This window comes from Pelodiscus sinensis, chromosome 24 (assembly GCF_052426305.1).
Source record: "Pelodiscus sinensis isolate ZL-2025 chromosome 24, ASM5242630v1, whole genome shotgun sequence".
NCBI classification, from domain to species: Eukaryota; Metazoa; Chordata; order Testudines; family Trionychidae; genus Pelodiscus; species Pelodiscus sinensis.
Window position 1 is genome coordinate 24,543,672 of NC_143075.1, and position 23,426 is coordinate 24,567,097.

Consider the following 23,426-nt stretch of genomic DNA (forward strand, 5'->3'; position numbering starts at 1 on the left):
ATGGTACAAAGGGGGCCATGTGAGGGGTCAAAAAAAAGCTTACTTTCTTCTGATTCTGTATCTGCTCTTCATGTATCTGTATAATGTCTGTGTGTGTAGTTAGGAATCTGTAATCTGTGTGGAGACTGGAAGTCCCTCTGAATGTGGTTGAGCATTGGGCAGAGCCCGGTCTATGGACATGGTAATTAGCGAGGCCCTGTGGGACAATAGCACTCAATGGGCCAAGGACACACCTCGGGAATGGTGACCGACACCTAAGGGCTACCAGCAGGGAACACAGGGATAGGCCAGGTGACCTGCTGCAGCCAAGAAGAGACCAGGAAGGAGGTATAAAGATACCATGTGGCTGACTCCATCTTGTACTCAGCTCAGCACTTCATCCCAGAGGCAGCAGTGCAGGGATCGAAGGGCCAGAAAGAACTGTTGACCCATCCTGACCTAGGATGTGCAACTAAGGTCTTCTAAGCAAGCAGCTATAACATCTCTGCTAGAGCCTGCATTGAGAACTGGTAGATTCGATGCATGTAAAGTATTATCCTTTAACAACCTTACTCTCAGGCTTTTCTTTCTGGTAGCAATAAACCTTTAGATGGTAGATGCTAAAGGATTGGCTCAGCGTGATTTGTGGGTAAGATCCGGAGGCTAAATTGACCAGGGATCTGTGGCTGGTTTCTTGGAACCGGACAGAACTTGTTCGGGGTAGGTGGGATTGGGTGCTAAGACCCCCCACCTGTGTATGAGGCCCGGGGCCATCTGGGGCACGGATATTGCTGGGATGCTGGAGGGGGTTTGCTCGTGAGGCTTCAGGCAGGCAGCTGAAGTGCTCTGTGGGACTGGTTTGTGGCCTGTTTGGGAAGGTCTCCAGTCTGGGGGCTGTAAGGAGCCCCGAAGTTGAGCAATTCGCCCTGAGCGGACGCCCTCAGCTGTGCCCAGACTCAGCCTGGTCCGTCACAGCCCATGTGGAGCCTGGGGTCAGTGGGGGACTCCCCAGCTGATCCCAGGCTCTGCTCGGCATGTCACAGTGGCAGAGCTGCACGGAGACTCCCCAGCTGACTCCGGGTTCCGCGGAAATGCCACAGGTAGCCCGGGGTCAGCTAGGGAGTCCCCAACTGACCCCGGGCTCCCCACAGTGCTGCCACTTTGAAATACCCCCTCTCTCCCCTCCGCCTCTATCTGATAGGAGAGTCGGCTAGTCCTTAACACCCTTCACTAGAATATTGCCTTCTGCCCACTGCTGAAGCAGGCAACAAACTCCAGCCCAGCTCCTCTGCAAAGCACCAAGGCCGTGTGCATCTTAAGCTGTAGGAATGATTTGCCACCACACCATTTGCCTCTTCCACGATCTCTTTGAAGAGCACGGATAAGAGCATCCGCCTCCAGCAGCCAGCCACAGCCCAGCAGACGGGCCTCCGGCCCCGCTTAGGCGTTCCAGACGATTTCCTGCTATTTACACACCACCAAGAGAGAGCAAATAACCTCCCTGAGATCTTCTGTCGCTGCTTCAAGAGCATCTCTGGGCAGGGGCCCCTCTCTGGGCCTGGCTGGTCCTTGCTCCATCCTCCTCGCTGTGTTCTCTGCAGCACTCCCAAGGGTCAAGGCAATGCTCCGATTTATGCAATATAGGTCAGGACCTATTTTACAGCTTACCAAGCAGCTCTCCCCTCCCCCTTCTCCCCCTGGCTCTTGGTGATGAGAAAATAGGTCACGGGCAGGGAGCGATGGGGATTAATCATTCACTCCAGCCACTGCTGGGAAAGTATTTTCTGTTTCGATCAGAGGGGTGCTGAGTAGATGTTTTCGTGCGTCGTTTGCGGAAGAGACGAGTTTTGGGAAGGAGGCTCCTGCCCTGCGCTTCCCATGGCCAAGGGGTTCACCCACCTCTCCCTGAGGCTGCGCCTCCTGACCCCGTGTCCCCTGCCAGAGCAAGCTGGGCCTTGCACTGCCCCCGACACCTCACCGCCGTGCATGTGGCGTTACACGCTGGGCCAGGGGAGTCCCTCTGGCTAGCCCAGAATCCCTCTTCTCTGCCTGGCTGGAGTGGGACGTGGTTCGGGGAGGGAGAGCCTGTCACTGCGACATGCCACCCCTGAGTCTCTTCCAGCCTCTCACACCAGCCCTGGGACCTGCCCCCGGGCAGACCCAGCGGTGATGCACTGCACATGCCCAGCGGCGCCTGCCAGCCCCTCACCTTTCTGTCCCTGCTACGTCACAGCGGGGAGTGCGGGCCCACGGTTTTGCCAGTGTAACAAATGCAGAGACGCCCTTAGGACTGGCTCTGAGGGCTGAATTCATGCCACTCATACAGCATGAATGTGGCCCCGCAGCACTAGTGCGTCCATTCGCGAGGCTCCAGCCAGCGCAGTTCCTGCTACAGGAAGGGGCCACCCTTGTAACAGGGAGAGGGAAAAACAAGTCCCTGGGCCCTCAGCGTTAGCACATCGGAGGGACGAGCTAGCCTGCAAGAGCTCTGAGCACCACCAGCTCTTGATTGCAGAGGGTCCAGCAGAAGACAATGAAAATACTGAGGGGGCTGGAGCCCATGACCTACGAGGGGAGGCTGAGGGATCTGGGCTTGTCTAGTCTGCAGAAGAGCAGAGGGTATGTCTACAGTACCCTGCTAGTTCGAACTAGCGGGGTAATGTAGTCATACCGAGTTGCAAATGAAGCCCGGGATTTGAATTTCCCGGGCTTCATTTGCATAAAGGCGGCCGGTGCCATTTTTAAATGCCGGCTAGGTCGGACCCCGTGCCGCACGGCTACACGCGGCACGGACTAGCTAGTTCGGATTAGGCTTCCTATTCTGAACTACCTGTTCTTTGCGTTCCACAAGGCGTACAACTAGTTCGGATAGGAAGCCTAATCCGAACTAGCTAGTCTGTGCCGCATGTAGCCGCGCGGAATGGGGTCCGACCTAGCTGGCATTTAAAAATGGCGCCGGCCGGCTTTATGCAAATGAAGCCCGGGAAATTCAAATCCCGGGCTTCATTTGCAACTCGGTATGACTACATTACCCTCCTAGTTCGAACTAGCGGGGTAGTGTAGACATACCCAGAGTGGGGGGGAGGGGGGTTTGATAGCAGCCAGCAACTCCCTGAAGGGGGTTCCCGAGAGGCTGGAGAAAGGCTGTTCGCAGTGGGGGCAGGTGGCGGAACAAGGAGCAATGGGCTGAAGCTGCAGTGGGGGGGGTCTTGGTTGGAAAAACGATTTCCCTAGGGAGTGGCGGGGCTGCCTGGGCGGGGCGGGTCCTGCTTTGAGGCGGGTATTGGACTGCGGGTCCCGAGGGCTCTCCCAGCCTAGTTGTCTAAGATTCTATGATTACTGAAGGTCGGGCCGGTCCTGCCCTGGCCTCAGGAGCTTCCTCATTCCCCTTCGAATAGCTACATAAGCCAAGCAGAGCGAGCTGCCCGGTGCCTGCAGGGGTCCCTGCTGCGTGGCCTGCCCGAGGCATGCATCCCGGGATCTGTGTGCCCTGCCAGACTGCCTCTGTGCCAGCCACGCCCACCCGTACTCCCTTCCCTTGGATCTGACTCCAGTTGTGCCGCCACGTGCCCTGGGGGTACGTGCCATCTCCAGCTGCCCCTCGGCACATCTCCAGGAAGGGTGGCAAAGGCCTGAGCCCGTGTTAACAGTGGGCAGCCCCGGGCTCTGCTGATACCTTCTCATAGTACTGCAGCTCATAATCCAGGATGACTCCATTGGGCTGGTCAGGCTGAGACCATGACAAGGTGATGCTGTCCACAGTCCGGCTCACCTGGTGCATGATGGAGACGGCAGACGGGGCTGAAGAGAGAAGAGAAGACGGTAAGTCAGGGGCACAGTGACGCTGCAAGTGGGGGCAGGTCATAGTCACTGGCCACTCGTCGGCACAGCCCCAGGGTGGGAGCTTCAGAGGGCAGCAAAATAAAACAGGAGCGTGGCCAGTTATTCAGGGTTAGATCTGTGCAGTTCAGGGCAGCGTTTCCGGGGCAGGGGGGTTGGATTATTGTCATGGGAAACAGGCCCCAGTTCTCAGGCCAGAGGCGTTCATGTCTGAGCAATAACTGCCATGTATCCCAGCAAAGCCACTGCACCAAGAACATGCACAAAGCTGGTTCCCCACCCGCGATTCATCAGGGCTGGGCCCAGGGACACACCAGCCGTGCACGCTGCCCTGCCCTGCGTGCTGGGTCTGCCAGCCTGAGCATAACGCAGGAAACGACCTGCCACACGCACCTGCAGACTCCCCTGGTGCTAGTGCACACGCTGGATTCCCGGCTCCAGCTCCCACTGGCCTGCAGCCGGGCGTGAGGGTGACTGCCCAAGGTGGCTCGAGGTGTAGCCTGCTAGGAACGATGCAGCCCCAGGTTCTCACCCCACTCCCATGTTCACATGAAATGGGGGGAATCCCCTGGCACCAGGGGCTGGGCCCAGTGGCAAAGCCAGGGCAGGTTCATTTACTCCTGTTCCCCCCTCCCAGTAAGCACCACGGAAATGTGGCTGGACCCTGCTCTCACACGGGTGCAAATGAGGCAGAACCCCAGTGTACATGGCTCCCAGGAACCCGGGTCAGGAAGAGCGTTGGCAGAGAGGGCCAAGGGCACAGCCCCTCAGATCCGCAGCACTAGGCTTTGACCCCTCAGGGGATGGACCGGCAGGGAGGAGATACTCCCTGTGGCACAGCGCACCTCAGCGTGGCACCCGTCGCTCACTGCTGCCTTCAGCCTCACCGTGGGGCCGTGGTGGTGAGATTGCACGCCACGCCCACCAGGCCCACCTGCACGGCTGAGACCCGCTCTTCTGCCACAGCACGCACCCCCGAGCGTGCAGGGGGCTCTTGTGCCTTTCACAGCTGGCGCCCACATGGAGCTCGGAGTTGGCAGGACTTCCCACTGGCCCCGGGCTGCATGCGGAGTCCCCGTTCCTCCTTGGGGGCCCAGCGGGGGCCCATGCACATTTCCAAGGTGGAATGCGGAAGTGCCTATCGACCAGTCGAGTAATAAATTACTCGTTAGTTAACATCCTTACTCTGCAGCTGATTTTCTTCATTTACTGTTTCAACATTCAGTCATTCATGCTGGGTTAGCCTCCAGCATGGATTGGGGCTTAGGGCCAGACATGGGAGTCAGCAGACTTAGGTTCCAGTCCTGGTTCTGCCAGCAAGTGGCATCCCCACCCCATGCCTCAGTTTCCCCATCTGTGAAACAGGAACAATGAGACAGGCCAGGGTAGCTGGTGGTGGACTGCCAGCCATGGGCTCTGAGACACATGCTGAGGTTGGGGAATGGCAGCTGCTCACGGGATGGCAAGTTGCTATCCATTTTGCAAATCACAGCTGCTTCTCTCCCTCCGCTCCAGCCCTGGTGCACTTCACTGGATTCCTGCTCCTCAACCTTCTTAACCCAGGTCATGTGCTGGCTTCCCCGCCCGCCTCCCAGTGCTCTCCTCAGGGCTTTGTGCCCTCACCCCCTGCTGCAGAAAAGGGCCAGAGAAATGTGGATATGCCTAAGACACGGCTTGCTGAGGCCAGGGCAAGTGATGCAGGATGGGGCCCACACTGGAGCCAGCTGGCTTGTGCCAGGGTGCTCAGGAGAATGGAGTCCTGCCCTTGGGATGGAAGGACCCCAAGCACTGCTACGGGCTGGGGACCGACTGGCCAAGCAGCAGTTTGGCAGAAAAGACCTGGGGGTTACAGTGGATGAGAAGCTGGATCTGAGTCAGCAGGCGCCCTTGTAGCCAAGAAGGCCAATGGCAGATTAGGTGCATTAGGAGGAGCATTGCCAGCAGATCCAGAGAAGTGATTATTCCCCTTTATTCAGCACTGGGGAGGCCATGTCTGGAGTGTTGCATCTAGTTCTGGGCCCCCACTACAGAAAGGATGTGGACGCATTGGAGAGGGACCAGCGGAGGGCGACCAAAATGCTGAGGGGGCAGGAGCACATGGCCTACGAGGAGCGGCGGAGGGATCTGGGCTTATTTAGTCTGCAGAAGAGAAGAGCGAGGGGGGACTTGATAGCAGCCTGCAACCTCCTGGGGCGGGGGGGTCCAGAGAGACTGTTCTCGGTGGAGGCGGGTGGCAGAACAAGGAGCAATGGGCTCAAGGTGCAGTGGGGGAGGTCTAGGTTGGATATTAGGAAAAACTATTTCCCTAGGCGGGTGGGGAAGCCCTGGGATGGTTCCCTAGGGCGGGGGTGGAATCTCCATCCCTAGGGGTGTTTCAGTCCCAGCGTGACAAAGCGGAGGCTGGGATGGGTCCTGCTTTGGGAGGGGCTGGACTCGATGGCTCTTGAGGGTTCTGCCAGCCCTGGGATTCTAGGAGTCTGTGAACGGGCCCAAGCCTCCACCCAGAGACCAAGAACAATCCCCAATTGCGCTGCCTTCTGGGTGGGAAAAGCGGATGAAGCCTTTCCAAGAAGGGGTGTCCACATCCGCCCGAGGGACTCTCCAGCCCCGGCCAGCAAGGCAGACAGAGCAAGCTGAGTTCCCACGCTGGGCCGCAGCTCACCAAGCCAGGCCTCCTCTTGTGCCGACAAAAGCAGCACGACTGAATTCCGCAGCTCAGTGAGTGAAGGGACTGACTGTGCAATATCTCCCTGCCTTACAACGTGGCCTGTGGCGTGCGCCTGCGGCTGGCCTCTCTGCGCCACGGGGACTGGGAAAGAAACATTCGGCGTGAGCCCCTCGTGGCACCTCCCCCTCAGAGGCAGACGCTTGGCTCAGACGTGGCAGGTTCTGCAGAGGAAGTGGTGACAGTCTGGCCCGAAACGAACACACCTAGAAAAGCAGCAGGAGCTGGACTGCGGCCAAGTGAACCCTCCTGGAACCCCTGGGCCAGGCTGAGAGACGCAAAGCGCTGGCCTACCGCTGTTTCTAGAGAAGTCAGAGAAAGCTTAGAAAGCTTTGCCAAGCCTGAGAACCCCACCCAGAATGCACTAGGGTCACAGAAATGACTTCAAAGTTGCAAGTGGAACCTCCCTCGTCTGGTAATCTCTAGTCCAGTGACATCCGTGGGCCAGTGATTGTAGTTTTCTGGGTGTTCACTTTTCAGAGGTGTGTCCAAGTTTCCTGCAGTCCCAGTCCCGGCTCTCAGTGCTCTGTGCTGTGACTTAGCTCCAATTTAGCACTAACTGTCTTCTAAACGCTTGGTCAGCAGTGCAAGTGACGCTGCTAGACAACATTGGCCTCTCGCAGTCCGGCAAGCTCTCTGGTTTGGCACCGGCCAGGTTCCAAGGGTGCTGGACTAGAGAGGTTCAACCCACAGACTCTCCCTTAAATTAAATTCATGGAGATGCCCATTACCTAGAACTAGAAGGGACCTTGGAATGCCATCGAGTCCAGTCCCCTGCCTTCACAACAGGACCAAGTACCAGCCCTGACAAATTTTTGCCCCAAATTGTCTCCACAAGGCTTGAACTCACAACCCTGGGTGTAGTAGGCCAATGTTCAAACCACTGAGCTCTCCCACCTTGGTTTCTGGCCCTCCTGTTCGTGTGGTAGGTAAAGAAATCAGCCAACACCTGCGCGAGTTGTTCTGCAATCAACTAGCCTAAGCCTGAGAGCTGTGTCTGCAGTGAGCCCGTCACATTGCAGGGCAGGACAGGGGGCTCTCAGAGCTGATCTGGAGGCAACGCATTTCAAAGCCCTCCCCAAATGACAATGCAAACACTGCAGAAGTCAGCAGAGCTGCTTGGGCTTGGCACAGCCTGTGGAGGCTTGTGTGTCTCTCACACCATTTTGAACACGAGTCCCTGTGCTGAGGTCTGCCCAGCTGGAGGAGGAAGAGGGGGATAATCCCATACCAGGGAAAACACCTGCAAGATGTCAGCTTACCAGGAAGGCCCCTGATGGAACATCTGCGATCTTGCTGCAGATGTGAGCCGGGCATTCCCAGACCCAGGTGCAGGCAGGAGGGGACCCCTCAACATTAGCCCCTTGCCAGGAAGCGCAAGGAGGGACACTTATGCATCGAGGGAGCAGGGCTGCATGGAACAAAGCTGCAAGCGCCCGTCCCCCACCAACGAACCCACGAGGCGGCAGGCCCCGTGCGCAGGCCTGGGGAACCGGAGATCACGTCTTTCTGCTAGAAGGAGGGAGTCTGATTTTAAAGCAGTTTGGGGGCTTTCAACAAATCTTGTTCATTCAGCTTTGTGCTCGGAGTCTAGTCACAGAAAAAACTTGTAACCACAGAACTCTGCAAACACCAAGGCTACATCTACACTGCAGGGCTTTGTGCAAGAGTTCTTGTGCAAGAGTGTCCACACGGCCATGTGCTCTTGTGCAAGAAAGCTCTGATGGCCATTTTAGCCATTTTCTTGCGCAAGAAACCCTTGTTGCCCGTCCACACTGCCTTCCTGCGCAAGAGGGCTTATTCCTTGCGGGGAGAGGAATAGCTCTTGCACAAGAAGCCCTCTGTTCCGATGCTTTACTGTACATTTACTCGCGCAAGAACGCGCGTGCAGTGTAAACGCTCTGGCCATTCTTGCGCAAAAAGCCTGCAGTGTAGACATAGCCCAAGGCATCCTGTGCCCAGATGCTGTGTGAAGCAAAATGGGGATTTTATCGGCCAGCTGCAAAGTTTGGTGAAGCCATGGGAGTTATTAACCCTTCAGAGCCCTCAGCTCCTGACCTGGCTTCAGCTCTCAGCTCTGACACAGACTCCCCATGCTGCTGTGGGCAAGTCACAGGTAATTGCTCTGGGCCTCAGTTTCCTCTCTGCAAAATGGAGACAATGGCCTTTCCTGTCTCCCACTCTGTTGTCTGCGTAGATGGGAAGCTCCTTGGGGCACAGACTGCTGCCTTCTGGGTACAGGGCTCCGGCCCAGCACAATGACCCCACTCTGGGCAGGGTCCCCTTGACATTCCTGCAATGACAATAACACATCTCAAGAGAAAACCCAGAGAAATGAGTTCAGCTGCAAGGAGGCAAAGAACATCTTCATTCTGGACAGGCTAACCCTGAGCATCTTCTGGCTTTGAGTTGGTCCACCCTGAGTGACACACGCAGGGGCAGAGAATAGGGGACTGACATCTTCAAGCATGCAGTGAACTCAACAGAGAAACGATTTCTTGTAGCAGAAGTTCCAGAATATTTACGTTGAATTCACTAAAGTTTGTTACCTGTAAACAAATTAATATGCAGCTTCTCTCCCTTGGGGCTTGGGACGTTTCTGAGCAAAACTCCAACCACGTAAAAAGTGAGCAGACGTTCTTTGTTCTTTCAATCTGCTCTGCGCTGGGATGTCTGCTACCTTCCAAAGTGCTGTCTGGCTGATGCCAGCTGTTCACATGCATGTTTGTAACCCAGAATGTGGCCCTCTGGGACGTGCCATTTTGCTTCAGGAAAAAAACTCTTTTCCCATGACAAGAGAAACACCAGTGTGATTCTTCTTTCCAAGGTGCTCACTACTCTATAGCGTGCCTAACCCTAACCCTATAGCTTCCTTTCTTTCCTTAAAGGACAGTTTGCTTGGCTGCTCCTTCACACGTAGCTACACATGATCCACTCGAAAACACACCTGCCTCTTGGCAGACCGATTCCAGGTGCTAGCCAGCAGTGTCCGAGTCCTGCTTAGGGGCCTCTTGAGGCGCATACATTGGGAAGTTCTGTCAGAGGAAATTGAGCTTTTGCATCCTACAAACAAGCATTTGGCGTCAGTGAGGCACAAGCAGAGCAATATCATTACAGTGCCTCCACGCTGGCACTAGCTTGCATTGGGCTTTCTTCCCTAATCATACACGATATCTTCTGTTTGCCGGCTGAAGATAATAAAAAATAAGCTAAAAGGAGGACAAAGGGGGCCATGCCTTTTAAATGAGGCAGGCCGATGCTAAATGCAGCAACACCCGAAAGGGAACAAAAGACAGGACTATGTAGCACTTTAAAGACTAACACGATGGTTTATTAGGTGATGAGCTTTCGTGGGCCAGACCCATGAAAGCTCATCATCTAATAAACCATCTTGTTAGTCTTTGAAGTGCTACATAGTCCTGTCTTTTGTTTCAGCTACAACAGACTAACATGGCTACATTTCTATCACCCGAAAGGGAGCACTGAGGCCCAACACAGCGGGAAAAGAGACGGTTCTTAGGCCGAAAGACCTTTATAGCACTCTCGTCTGACTTCCTGCTCACAGCACAGGCCACTGGCTCCTGCGCTTAACCCAAACTCTCCCGGCTGAGCGAGAGTGCATCTTTCGGAAACGCTGGGGCTTGCTTTACAGCCTCCAAAGGAGAGAGAATCCTTGGGGAGTTATCATCTTCCCTGTTCAAATGTATGTCAGGCTACGTCCACTCCGCACATCAATTCCAAAGTAAGCTATTCCAGAAGAGTTATTCCGAAATAGCACATCTACACTGCAGGGAAGCCTCAAAAATAGTCCGGGGCAGGCTTCCCTAACAGACGTGGTGTCTCAGAGACAGCCCCAGGAGGCTCTGGGGAGGACTAACTTAGAATGGTCCAGGGGAGGGGCTATTTCAAAACAGCAGCAGTGGAGCGTCCAGGCCTTGTTCCGAAATAGCTCATTCGGAAGAGGCGGTATTCCTCGTGGAATGGGGTTTACAGATTTTGGAATAAGCCGCTGGTTATTTCAAAATAATGGAATGGCTGCATAGACGCTTGCATAGTTATTTCAGAGTAACAGCTGTGACGCCGCAATAAATTTGCTGTGTAGACAACCCCCCCCCCCCCCAGTGTTAACTGGACTGGCTTGGGCTTCCAGCCACTGGATCTCATTCTGCCTTTGTCTGTTAGTTTAAAGAGGAATCTAGACTCCTCTCCACATTCTCTCGGGGTATGTCTACACTACCCCCCTAGTTCGAACTAGGGTGGTTAATGTCGTCATACGAACTTGCAAATGAAGCCCAGGATTTGAATTTCCCGGGCTTCATTTGCATGTTGCCGGGCGCTGCCATTTTTAAACGTCCGCTAGTTCGGACTCCATGCCCACGGCTACACGCGGCACGAACTAGATAGTTCGGATTAGGCTTCCTATTCCGAACTACCTGTACGCCTCGTTCCACCTAGTTCGAACTAGGGTGGTAGTGTAGACATACCCGCAGTTAGCTAACTAGCCTGGCCCGTTAGTCTCCCACCATGAGGCAGGTTCTCCAGGCCTTGACTCATTCTCCTAGCACTTTTCTGAACCCTTTCCAATGTTTCCGCCTTTGATGTAACATGCACCCAGGACAGGCTCCCTAGCACTGTCTGCAGACGCAGCACCGGCTCCGTTCTACACCATCGTTCCTTGGCGCGTGTCCAAGAATAGCCCCTGTGGAGACGTATCGCTCTGGGAGCTCAGGTGCAGATCGTGCAAACCCACGAAGAAGCTGCAGGAGCCAGGGCCAGCATAGTTTGCTCTGCAGGGAGATGACACATGAGCTTGGCCTGGAGACCCCTGGCTGAGTCTGGAAAAGCATCTTCTCATTTGCAAGCTGAGCCGGTTTGATCTGGAAATGAACCCAAGAGCCCCCGAGCCAATGTGAGTCTGCCCTTGGAGGAGAACTGCACCTGGTTGATTTGCGTTACCGTAGCGTGTAGCGGCCCTGCTCATGCTCCTAGGTGCCATGCAACCCCAGAGCCCAGCACCAGTCCCTGCTCCACCTCCTGCGTCTCTAGGACCAAACCAAACGCCACCTGGCCCCAGCCTCAACCTCCTTCCTGAAGTTCTGCTGTATCCACCAACTGCACCGTCCTGCGATGTGATCTGGGGCAGAGAGGGTTCGGCTGTACTGAAAACCAGGGTCATTGGGGAAGCTGCCGCATGATGCTCCCGGCAATTCATTATGATAAAACCGACAAGAATCAGCAGGGACTCCTCAGCCAATGAAGAATTGCACCAGGCAGAGCGGAGACGAGATCCCATTCCTGGGCTCTGCGCCTCTCACCACATCGCGAGCTTTGCAGCCTTTGCTCACCTGGGACAGTTCCGTGGGGCTGCCCCGACCGTGGGAGTGCTAAGAAACTGGGATGAGATCCCCGCCCCAGCCTGTCTGCTGACGCTGCTGGTGGCAGGGGAGGATGTTTCTAGCAGCAGGCCAGAGTCCTCAAGCTAGGTGCAGGCACGGGCCCTGCCCGCTGTCTTTAGGCACTAGGGCTATGTCTACACGGCTGAGTTATTCCGAAATAGCAAAGAGTGCGTCTACACTACAAGCCTTTCTTTCGAAGTCTTCTTCCTCCGACTCTGGAACCCTCATTTCACGAGGAGGAAGGCAAGTCAGAGGACAAGTGTTCTTCCTTTGATTTTCTGCTGTGTAGACAGTGCCAAAAGCTGAAGTAAGCTATTTCAACTTCAGCTACGCAACTTACGCAGCTGAATTCGACTGTCGCTCTGCTGTGTAGACGTGCCCTAAGAGAGCACGAAATCCAGTGCAAGCTGTGTCTCTGGCCAGGGACTGCTGCCTACTTAGCCCCCCAAACCAGACCCAGGCCTCCGGCTTGCAGGCAAGCGTGGCCCCACTCAGGCCATGTATACCGTGATCGGTGCCAAGAGGCTAGCTGGGCAGAGCCAGACAAAGGTGAGCAGGAACCTCGGCATGCAGCTGGCAGAGGAGAAGGCGACCACCTGATATGTCTGGGAACATGCATTTGTGCTCCTAAGCCTACAGAGATGAAGACACAGCTTGTCCCCTTGGTAGGTGACTTTTCCTCCAGCGCCTCCACAGGCTTGGCAGTTGGGGGAAGGTGCAAAGACCCACAATCTCCTTCATGGTGCAGGGACCGAAAGGAAACAGTTGGGGGAAGGGACGTGACAGTAGCACTGGAGACCCCAGGGAGCACAGCACTGGCCAGCGCCTTCGACACCCCCACACTGCAGCCTCCCCAGTGGCAGCTCGCTGGCTTTACCCATTGCCTTATACGCTGGGCCTCACGTCAGCCACGGGGGAAAGCTCAGTTCCTCATCTAGGTCTGTGCCGTGAGCCATGCCAGCAAGTCCAGCCGCGCTCCTGCTGGCTTCCCAGCTCCCGCAGCTGCCATGACTAGACTGAGCAGTTCGCTCCTTGCTTGCCTGCAGCTTGCTTCCAGCTAGGGCCAAGTATAATCAAAGGGTCTGTCTACACTACAAAGTTAATTCGAAATAACAGCAGTTATTTCGAATTGACGTTAATAGCATCTATACAGGCAAACTGCTATTTCGAAATAAATTCAAAATAGCGAAGACCTTATTTCAAATTTGGGAAACCTCATTCCACAAGGAGTAACACCAAATTCAAAACAGCTATTTCGAATGAAGTGCTGTGTAGACACTTAATTCGAAATAGGGGGCCTCCAGCCCTTCCCAGGGAGCCCTGGTGGCCACTCTGGGCACAACCAGGAAAACTTACTCTCCTCTCCCCCAGCCCCGGAGACATTAAAGGGGTAGACCCAGTGCCTGTGCCAGCTCCAAGCCTGCCAGCCCAGAGCCAGCAGTGGCCACCGGGGCCCCTGACCCAGCAGCCCCAAAAACAGGAGCCAGCAAGCCACTGGCAGCCAGCCCTCCACCGCTCCCAGGAGCAGTCTGCCAGCTCCCAGGAGCCTGACAGGGGCTGGAGAAGACGGGTGCCTTCCTGGTCCAGGGTGGAGATCATGGACCATGTTAACGTTTGGGGGGGGGGATGCCCCCAACATCCATGATCTCAGCCCTAGACGGAGGAACATGGCCGTCTACGGCAGGATAGCTGCCAGCCTGGCCACCAAAGGCCACATGCGAACCCAGGAGCAGGTCTGCATGAAAGTCAGGTTGGTCCGGTGAGCCCCCCAACCCTGAGCTTCCCCTCCCCCTTCTTCCTCTTGCTTCCCCCTTCCAACTCCCTCCTCCCAGGCTTCCCCCTCCCCTCTCCCACCCTCTCTCCTTCCCTCTCCCACCTCCTTTTCCCAGTCTCCCCAGAGGTCCACCCCCCCCCGTTTTGTTCAATAAACCCAGTTTCTATTTTTGAACATACGTGTCTTTTATTTGACATCAGGAAGGGGGGCTAGGGAGGGGTAAGTGGAAGGACGTGAGGGAGGAATGGGGCACGAGCCCCCAGTGGGGAGGACCGGGGAGGCTCTGAGGGCTCCTCAGGGTGGATGCTCTCCCTCAGGGCTTCCTGGATCCTGACAGCTCCCTGATGAACGCCCGTATGGCAGCCTGCAGCAAGTGCAGCCGGGCTGATGGCAATGACCCCACGAGACGCACCGGCCTGCCCAGGGGCAGCTCTGGCTCCATGTGGCCGAGTGCTGTGGTGTCCCGAGTGAAGGCACTCAGGGCACTCCAAGACAGGACTGCTTTGCTGTCCCTCATCGAGGTAGACAAGCAAGCAGGGAACCCTGAGAACTCTCTTTCCAGAGTGGGGGTCGGGTCCCTTTAAGCATGGAGCTCGGATAGCCTCAGGCAGCAGCCCCAGACACTAAGTCCTAACCTGATGTCCTGTCGGCACTGGTTCTGGCCAGCCTTAACTTCGGTTCAGGGTCCACTCAGTGTGGACACGCTATTTCGATATAGTTCTTGTGTATAGATGTGTTATTTCGAATTAGCTTAATTCCAATTAACTATTTCATAAGAACATAAGAACGGCCGTATTGGATCAGACCAAAGGTGCATCTAGCCCAGTAGCCTGTCTGCCGACAGTGGCCAGCACCAGCTGCCCCAGAGAGGATGGACCAAAGACAATGATCAAGCGATTTGTCTCCCGCCATCCTTCTTCAGCCTCTGACAAACAGAGGCCAAGGACACCATTTTATCCCCTGGCTAATAGCCTTATATGGACCTAACCTCCATGAAATTTCTAGCTTCTCTTTAAACTCTATTATAGTCCTAGCCTTCACAGCCTCCTCTGGCAGGAGTTCCACAAGTTGACTACACGCTGTGTGAAGAAGAACTTCTTTTATTAGTTTTAAACCTGCTACTCATTTGGTGTCCTCTAGTTCTTCTATTATGGGAACTAATCAATAACTTTTCTTTATTCGCCCTCTCCACGCCACTCATGATTTTATAGACCCTATCATATCCCCCCTCAGTCTCCTTTTTTCTAAACTGAAAAGTCCCAGTCGCTTTAACCTCTCCTCATATGGGACCCGTTCCAAACCCCTAATCGTTTTAGTTGCTCTTTTCTGAACCCTTTCCAAGGGCAAAATATCTTTTTTGAGGTGAGGAGCCACATCTGTACACAGTATTCAAGATGTGGGCGTACCATAGTTTTATACAGGGGCAGTAAGATATTCTGGGTCTTATTTTCTATCCCTTTCCTAATAATTCCTAGCATCCTATTTGCCTTTTTGACCGCCGCTGCACACTGCGTGGAACTTTTCAGAGAACTGTCCAAGATAACTCCAAGATCTCTTTCCTGATTTGTCGTAGCCAAATTAGCCCCCATCATACAGTACGTATAGTTGGGGTTATTTTTCCCGATGTGAATTACTTTACACTTATCCACATTAAATTTCATTTGCCATTTTGTTGCCCAATCATGCAGTTTGGTGAGATCTTCTTGGAGTCCCTCACAGCCTGCTTCTGTCTTGACTATCCTAAACAGTTTGGTATCATCCGCAAACTTTACCACCTCACTGCTTACCCCTTTCTCCAGATCATTTATGAATAAGTTGAAAAGGATTGGTCCCAGGACTGACCCTTGGGGGACACCACTAGTTACCCCTCTCCAATCTGAAAATTTACCATCTATTCCTACCCTTTGTTTCCTGTCTTTTAACCACTTCACAATCCAAGAAAGGACTCTTATCCCATGGCAATGTAATTTACACAAGAGCCTTTGGTGAGGGACCTTGTCAAAGGCTTTCTGAAAATCTAAGTATACTATATCTACTGGATCCCCCTTGTCTGCATGTTTGTTAACCTCTTCAAAGAACTCTAATAGATTAGTAAGACAGGATTTCCTTTTACAGAAACCATGTTGACTTTTGTCCAACAAATTATGTTCTTCTACGTGCCTCACAATTTTATTCTTTACTGTTGTTTCGACTAATTTGCCTGGTCCTGAAGTTACACTTACCAGTCTGTAATTGCCAGGATCGCCTCTAGAGCCCTTTTTAAATATTGGTGTCACGTTGGCTACCTTCCAGTCATTAGGTACGGAAGCCAATTTAAAGGATAGGTTACAAACCACAGATAATAGCTCAGCAATTTCCCATTTGAGTTCTTTTAGAACCCTTGGATGAATGCCATCCGATCCCGGAGATTTGTTAACATTAAGTTTTTCTATTTGTTCCAAAACCTCCTCTAATGACACTTCAATCCAGGACAGTTCCTCAGATTCATCCCCCACAAAGGACGGTGCAGATTTGGGAATCTCCCTAATGTCCTCAGCCGTGAAGACTGAAGCAAAGAAATCATTTAGTTTATCTGCAATGGCTTTATCATCCTTGATTGCTCCTTTTATATCTCCATCGTCTAGGGGACCCACAGGTTTTTTAGCAGGGTTCCTGCTTCTAATGTACTTAAAAACTTTTTGTTATTTCTTTTTGAGTTTTTGGCTAGCTGTTCCTCAAAATCATTTTTTGCTTTTCTTATTACAGTTTTACACTTGATTTGACAGTGTTTATGTTCCTTTCTATTTATCTCACTGGGATTGGACTTCCACTTCTTGAAAGATGCCTTTTGTCCCTCACTTCGAATTAAGTTAATTCAAAATAGCTCTGTAGTGTAGACATACCCAAAGGGGCCCTTCCCTCTTCTGGCTTAGCTGGGAGACGCAGGTTACAGGCAGCATAATTCCCATCTCTGATCACTTTAATCCCAGCAACTCAGGGCAGAGGGAGCATTTGCTCTGGAAAATGGCTGTGACTGAAAGAGCAAAGCCAGGCCCCATCCTCTCCTCCACGGAAACGAACTGGGGAACAGCTGGGTGTTTTCCAGCCTCTCTCAGCCCCTCTGTCAGCTCAGTCCCAGAGTCAGGTTACCGGACTGGGAACCCTTTCATGACGAGCGGCTCAGCAGGGAATTCTACCATTTTCAGGTACCCAAGAGCAGACGGCTGTGTGCTCGGGGTCAGGATTAGCAGCATGACCTTGGGCTGGCGGCGACGAGGTGGGGAACACACCATAGGCAGCAGTGGGCAGGCACGGTGAAGAGAGCAGCCAAGAGCGCCCTTTCTGTCCTTCTGGGGGAGCCGAGCCACCGGGGCATGAACTGGCAACCACCTCTCGGGACTGGAGACTGCAGCCAGCCTGGTCAGCGTGCACCACCCCCCTCCATCTGGCTTGCTCTCACTGATGCTTGCAAAGGGGAAAACTGTGACTCCCCTGCTGGCACAAGTAGCCCCAGTGAAGCTGAAGGAACTAACGTGAGTAACACCTGGGGGCTTCCAGCCCACGGCCTCACCAGAGCTGGTGCCATCAATGCTGGAATGCAGACTCTGGCAGCACCCAATACCAGTGTGTTGGAGGAAAGAGCCCATCATGCAAGGCTGGACTAGGCCTGTCCAGAAGTGTCAGTGCTGAGGGTGGTCTGGGGCTGGAGAGTCCACAGGACAAAAATTGTGGGTGCTCAGTACCACTGGCAGCCCCACGGATCAGCTCCTCCCTCTCCCTGCCTGCCCCCCCCCAACTGCCCATATCAGCTGTTCAGCTGTTCCAGAGGCAGGGGGTGCGGGGAGAGAGTAACAGGAGCAGGAAGGTGGGGGAAGGGACAGAAAAAGAGCTATGGGTGGGTCTTGGAGGAGGGGCAGGATTCTGAGATCTGAGTAATCAATGTCCTATGTGATTCCTACAGCTCTGGCCAGAGTCTCCACTGGCATCACAATTGAAAGCCAGCTGTTTTCTTTGTCTTTCTGACTTCCTGCCCCCCCCCCCCCCCCCAGTCCTGCTAGACTCACAGCTGGCTGGGGCTGCCTCCGTCTGCACTGACCCAGCCCCCCTCAAACGGACCCAGCGTCCCGTCTTGCAGATGACAGGGCTGGCTGCAGAGTTCCTCTTCACGCCTCTGTCATTCGAAACGCCTCGCCCCAGCATCCCTCCTGCCAGGCCCTTCCCCTGCCGCCATGGGCCCTGAGGCAAGGCTGGGCTGGGTCCAGGTGACATTTGTCTCTGGGCTCCGCCTTCAATTCACCCGTCACCAAAACAACTGGCTGCTCTTAGCAAACATCCCCCCCCCCGCCCCCTCCCCACGGCCCGCGAGGGGCCGGCTGCCTCACAGACCTGGGGCCTCCCTTTGCTCCTCTCCCCTCTCGCTGCCAGTGCCTTGTGCATCACTAGCGCTGGTGGACGTGCACCGTTCAGAGCCGGTGACCAGCCCCCCCCCACCCCGGGCGGGGGCTGCTCTGTTTTCCACCTTGGATAATCCTCATTGGCACGGCCTCATCTCCCCTCTGCTCTGAGCCAGCCTGTGAGGGCCCCTGGGTCCCCCAGGCCGGTGCTGCTGGAGCCTTTAGGTGCATGGTGGAATCCTACTGCTGCTACTGGGGTGGCATGTAGGGAGAGTGAGCCCAGGGCCCTGGCGCAGAGGCCAAGCTCTGCCGGAGGCAGCAGGCAGCAGTATCCTGCCTGCATCCAGCTGTGGGCCATGGACCCGCAGCACTGAAGAGTCGGGACAGGCAGGGCCAGGACTACCCCTTGTGTGCGGTGGGGTCCAGGCGTGACATAAGCGGCCTTCCTGGCAATCTGCCCTCGGTGCCCCCGAAGGGAGCAGCTTGCCCCTCAGGCCCCACTCTAGAATTCCCTTGCAGGCCTGTTCAGTGCCACCCCCTGCCCCCATGATGGTAAAGCTGGAGGCAGACCCGTTGGAAAACAACTGCCTCCAAGTGGCAGTGCAGGAAGCAAGGGAAAGGTGCAGAGCTGATGGCCCTGGGGCTGGTTTAACAAAGCAGCGCAGCCTCAGGCCAGGGAATCCTCCGCAGCCGTACAAGACTGGCATCTTCCAGCAGCCCCGCCAGCTCCCACTCGCGCTGTCTGGGCCCAGCTCTCCGGCCTCGTGCATTTGCAATGACACATGCTGGGCGAGCTTGAAAAAAAGCAGCAACTGAATCCAAAGCTCGGGCTCTGCTTGAGTGAACGGAAGCCCCACTGGGGGTGGATTCCAGGCTCCGCATGCAGCAACGCCGGCATTTGGCGCAGGCAGAGGGAAGCTGTTGGCCAGCTCCTGGCTCTTTGTTTAAGCGAGTTTACAAACCTCACTACCTGCCGGCCAATGGAGCGGGCGGGGGGGCTGTTCTCGGCATGGGCAGAGCTGCAGGACAGGCAGTAACGCGCAGCCTCTCCCTGCTCAGTGTGTGTCAATGGACTATCCTGGTGCAGGTGTGGCACTGTGTGCTGGTGAGCGCATCGCCAGGCGGCCAGAGCAAAGGAGGCCCTGTGCTGAGTGCAGGGCCTGGGAACAAGCACGATACCACCAGAGAGCAGAGAGCTCTGCTCTTCCCGCAGCCTCAGCATTCACCATTCCGACGCCTTCTCCAGTGCAGAAAGGAGGTCCAGAGATTTGCATTTGTTTAGGGCCACTTGGACCAACCCTCGTTTGCCCCCTGGAGAGCTCCCTGTTTCTGGAGCTGCCATGTGCGGGGCGAACCTTGCCTCTGACCGGCCCCAGCCATCGGGGCTGCTCTTGCAGGAGTCGGCCCAAGCCCACGTCCTCTCTGGCCTGTTTCTACCCAGAGCAGGTTATGGCAGGTGCTCTCTGACGTCAACCCGCTTTGCAATACCCTGAGCTTCCTGTGTCCTGCATCCTGCTCCTCCCAGGGCCCCTGTGTTGGCAGAACTTGGCACGTCACAGAGCTGGGTACGGCTGCAGTTGTGCGAGGAGCCGGGATCCCGTCCCACAGCATGCTGGCACCGCGCCAGCTCCTCTTGGCTTATGTGGGGACCGTCCCTCGGCATTTCCCAGGGCCGGCTTGTGGAGGAAGAATGGGCTAGCTTTCAAGTTCACAGGCCTAGACGCTGGGCCAGTGCTGCCTGGGCACATTTTCCGTGCCCTGTGAAGCTCAGGGCTGAGTTTCTGCCATTCCCGCTGACGGCGGAATGGAGAAAGGGGCCCTTCCTTTTTAAAACCCTTGTGGCTCTCGTTGGAGGTGAAGAGCTGTCCATGTCTTGGTCACTGACCCCAGCTAGCTCTAGCCATTCTACACCCAAAATGGCAGGCTCCTGCCCTGCTGCAGCCAGGGTAGCTGTGGGAGTCATGGCGACAGGCTCTGCAGTAGGGATGTAAAGGGTTAACTTTACTGGCCCCCTGTGGCCTGCTGGTTAACTGTAACGTTTTTACATCCCGACTCTGCAGGCCAAAGAGTCTCCCTGCCGCCTCGCGGGGCTGAGGAGAAGGACAGGCCCTGCCGAGCCAGCACAGCAAGGCTAGCCCTGCCCGGCGCCGTGTCGGCCACAGACCATTGTCTTTGTATGGAAAGTGGCAGGGTGGCAGTGAGGCCTGGGGGGGGCAGGCCTGGGCGCTGCTCTCCCCGTGCCATGCAGGCAAGCTCCTGGTGCACTCTGGGACTTCGCATAGCCCCCCCTGCCAAGGTGCTAAGCCCATGGCCGGGCACAGGAGCGAGGCAATTAGCAGGCCGACTCCATTTGCCAAGGGTAGCAGCACGGATTAGCCACAACTTACACACACGCCAGCTAAGGGCTAGCGCCGCAGCCGCTCCATCTGCCTCATGCACAGCAAAGACAAAGCTCTCTGGGAGGGGAGCCGGACTGAGCAAGCAGGGGAGGCTTCCACCCATCGTGTTTTCCGCACACTCTCTGGAGCCAGTGTGGGAAAGGGCTCTTGTATCAAATGGGGAGATCAGCAGGCAGGGGTCCCGTGAGCTGGTGACAGGAGGGTCCCAGCGTTTGCCAGGAAAGCTCTAGCGATGTATCTCACACCCTCGTTTGCCAGCTTCCTCCAACTGCCAGCTCCAGTAACAGACAGAAGAGTCCTGAGGAGTAAGCAGCTGGCACAGCCCCTGCCATATGGGAGTCCTGGCTCTGGGCAGCCCCCAGCAGGCAAACCAGGAACACACTCAGACATCTTGCGTCCGCATCTCCTCTAAGCGCAACGCCGCTAAGGGGACGTCCCCGCCAGCGGAGCTCGCTGCAGGCTGCAGCCCCTAGCCAAGGCCAGACCATTGCACTGAGCAGCACGGGCCGTCAGCAATGAGAAGGAAGCAGGGCCGGCGGCTCGTTACACACCCATAGAAAGCAGCGCTGGTTTGGGAGGCGCTGGATGGCGGCGCGATCTCCAATGGACAGCGCCTCCCAAACCAGGGCTGCTTTCTATGGGTGTCTACCGAGCCGCCGGCCCTGCTTCCTTCTCATTGCTGGCCGCCCGTGCCAGCGGCAATGGACAGTGGGCTTTGGGGAGGAGTGCCCAGAGGAGGGGGAGGGAGGCAGACAGAGGTCACTGACCTGTAACTGTTGTTCTTCGAGACTCCATTCGAAAGGTGCGTGCGCCGCGTGCACGGCTTCCTTGAGCATTTTTCCCCCAGCGGTACCCGTCGGGCCGGCAGGTCGCCCCCTGGAGTGGCGCCGCTACAGCAGAGCATAAGTACCCGTTGGCCCTCCCCCTCCTCGGGTCCTTCTTGCCGGAGACTCCGATGCAGGAGAGCTGGGGGGGGGGGGTTGAATGGACATGAGCAACACATCTCAAAGAACAACAGTTACAGGTGAGTAACCCTCTTTTCTTCTTTGAGTGGTTGCTCATGTCTATTCGAATGAGGTGACTTCCAAGCTTCCCCACCGGGGTGGGGTCGGAGCCACCTCTCCTGAAAGACACACACAGGACCATCACCAGAAATTAGAACTTTGATAAACACAACCGAACAGAACAATAGCTACAGTCAGCATCATGGACAACACAGGACACGCAATCACAACAAGCCAACCTGCAGTCTGGCTGGCATTAATGTTCGGTTTTTGGGGTTTTAATGTTCGGTTTTTGGGGGGTTTTGGGGAACCCAGGACAGCGGCGCCCAGCGCGGCGTCCTCCCAGGCCTGCAGGGTGAGCGCACAGTGCTCTGGGAACGGATCTACAGAGGACCATGTGGCCGCTCTACAAATCGCAAGTATCGGGTCTTGCGCCCAAAGGCCACCGAGGAAGCATGAGCCCTAGAGCTGTGCGCCGACACTCCCTTCGCACCAGGGCATAGCGCTCTTTAATACAGGAAGATATCCACACTGGCAGCCTCTGCGCGGATACCGGAAGCCCCTTCATTCACTCAGCATATGCAATACATGGCTGTGATGACTTCCGAAACGGTTTCGTCCTATCTCTGTAGAACTCTAAGGCTCGCTCACGTCAAGGGAATGGAACGCCTGCTCCTTAGGGGAGCGGTGTGGTGCGGTTTGGGAAAGAACACTGGACGGTACGTGTCCTGGGACACATGGAAGGCCGACACCACCTTCGGGAGAAACGCCGGGGGGGGGCGCATTCTCACCCTATCAGGCGAAAAAACGAAGTAAGGGGGCTCCACAGTCAGGGCACGCAGCTCTGATACCCTCCGAGCTGACGGGATGGCTACTAGAAACGCCACCTTAAAATACAGATACTTAATGGGGCAGGCTCCCATAGGCTCAAAGGGGGACCCCATGAGCTTCATCCACGCTAAATTAAGGTCCCGCTGTAGAACGGGGCTCTGACATGGGGAAACAACTTTTCCAAACCCTTAAGGAACCTCTTAACCAGGGGTCTGTGAATAACAATCTGCCTCCAGACCCTTCATCGAAGGCTGTTGAAGCCGCCAAATGTACCCGAATTGAGGGGGTGGACAGCCCCACCCGGTGCAGACCAAACAAATAATCCAGGACCATCGGAACAGGGTCCTGCGAAGGCAAATCCCCCTCTCCGAGGCCCAGACCAAGAACCGTCTCCACTTAGCCGCGTAGGACAACTGGGTAGTTGGTTCCCTACTGCTCAGGAGACTCTCCTGCCAATAACCCCAGCTCACCCTCTCGGGGCTTCCAGTCATGGACACGCCAAGCTGTCAGATGGAGGGACTGGACATCTGGACGGTACAGGACGCCCCCTTCCCTGGCCTGCGTGACCAGGTCCTGGGTCGGTGGCAGGCGAAATGACCTGGCCCTCACCAGTTCCTACCAATGGGACACCAGAATTGCCTGGGCCAGTCTGGGGCTACCAGAATTACTCGTGACCTGGACAGCCTGATCCTGGTGAGCACCTTGGGGACCAGGGGAAATGGGGGGAACGCATAAAGCGTCCCCCGAGGCCATGGCGAGGTCAGGGCGTCTCCCTTCAAGCCCACACCCAAGCCCAGGAAGGAGAAGTACTGAGAGCATTTCCTGTTCCCCTCGGTGGCGAACAGACCCACCTGGGGACAGCCCCACTGATGGAAGAGTTGGGACACCACTCGTGGACTCTGAAGGATCTGCTCAGTGAGTCTGCCAGTGTATTTTACGCATCCCGGCACGTAGGCCGCTTGTAAGCGGATGTTGTGTGCTATGCAAAACTCCCACAGGAGGGTGGCCTCCCTGCACAGCCAGGACGAATGGGCACCTCCCTGCTTGTTTCTATAGAACACCGCAGCCATGTTGTCCAGCAGCACCGAGACTAGCTTCTCCGATA

The 23,426-nt window shown here is 55.6% G+C and overlaps 1 protein-coding gene across 3 annotated transcripts in view; it reads right to left on the reverse strand.

The window, feature by feature from the left end:
* Nucleotides 1-23,426, reverse strand: part of EPHB2 (EPH receptor B2) — a 269,656-nt gene that overhangs the window by 65,624 nt on the left and 180,606 nt on the right. For all 3 annotated transcript variants that reach the window (XM_075906629.2, XM_075906628.2, XM_075906630.2), the window contains exon 6: nucleotides 3,656-3,780. In XM_075906629.2, the coding sequence (XP_075762744.1) occupies nucleotides 3,656-3,780 (125 nt within the window). The remainder of the gene's footprint in view (nucleotides 1-3,655; nucleotides 3,781-23,426) is intronic.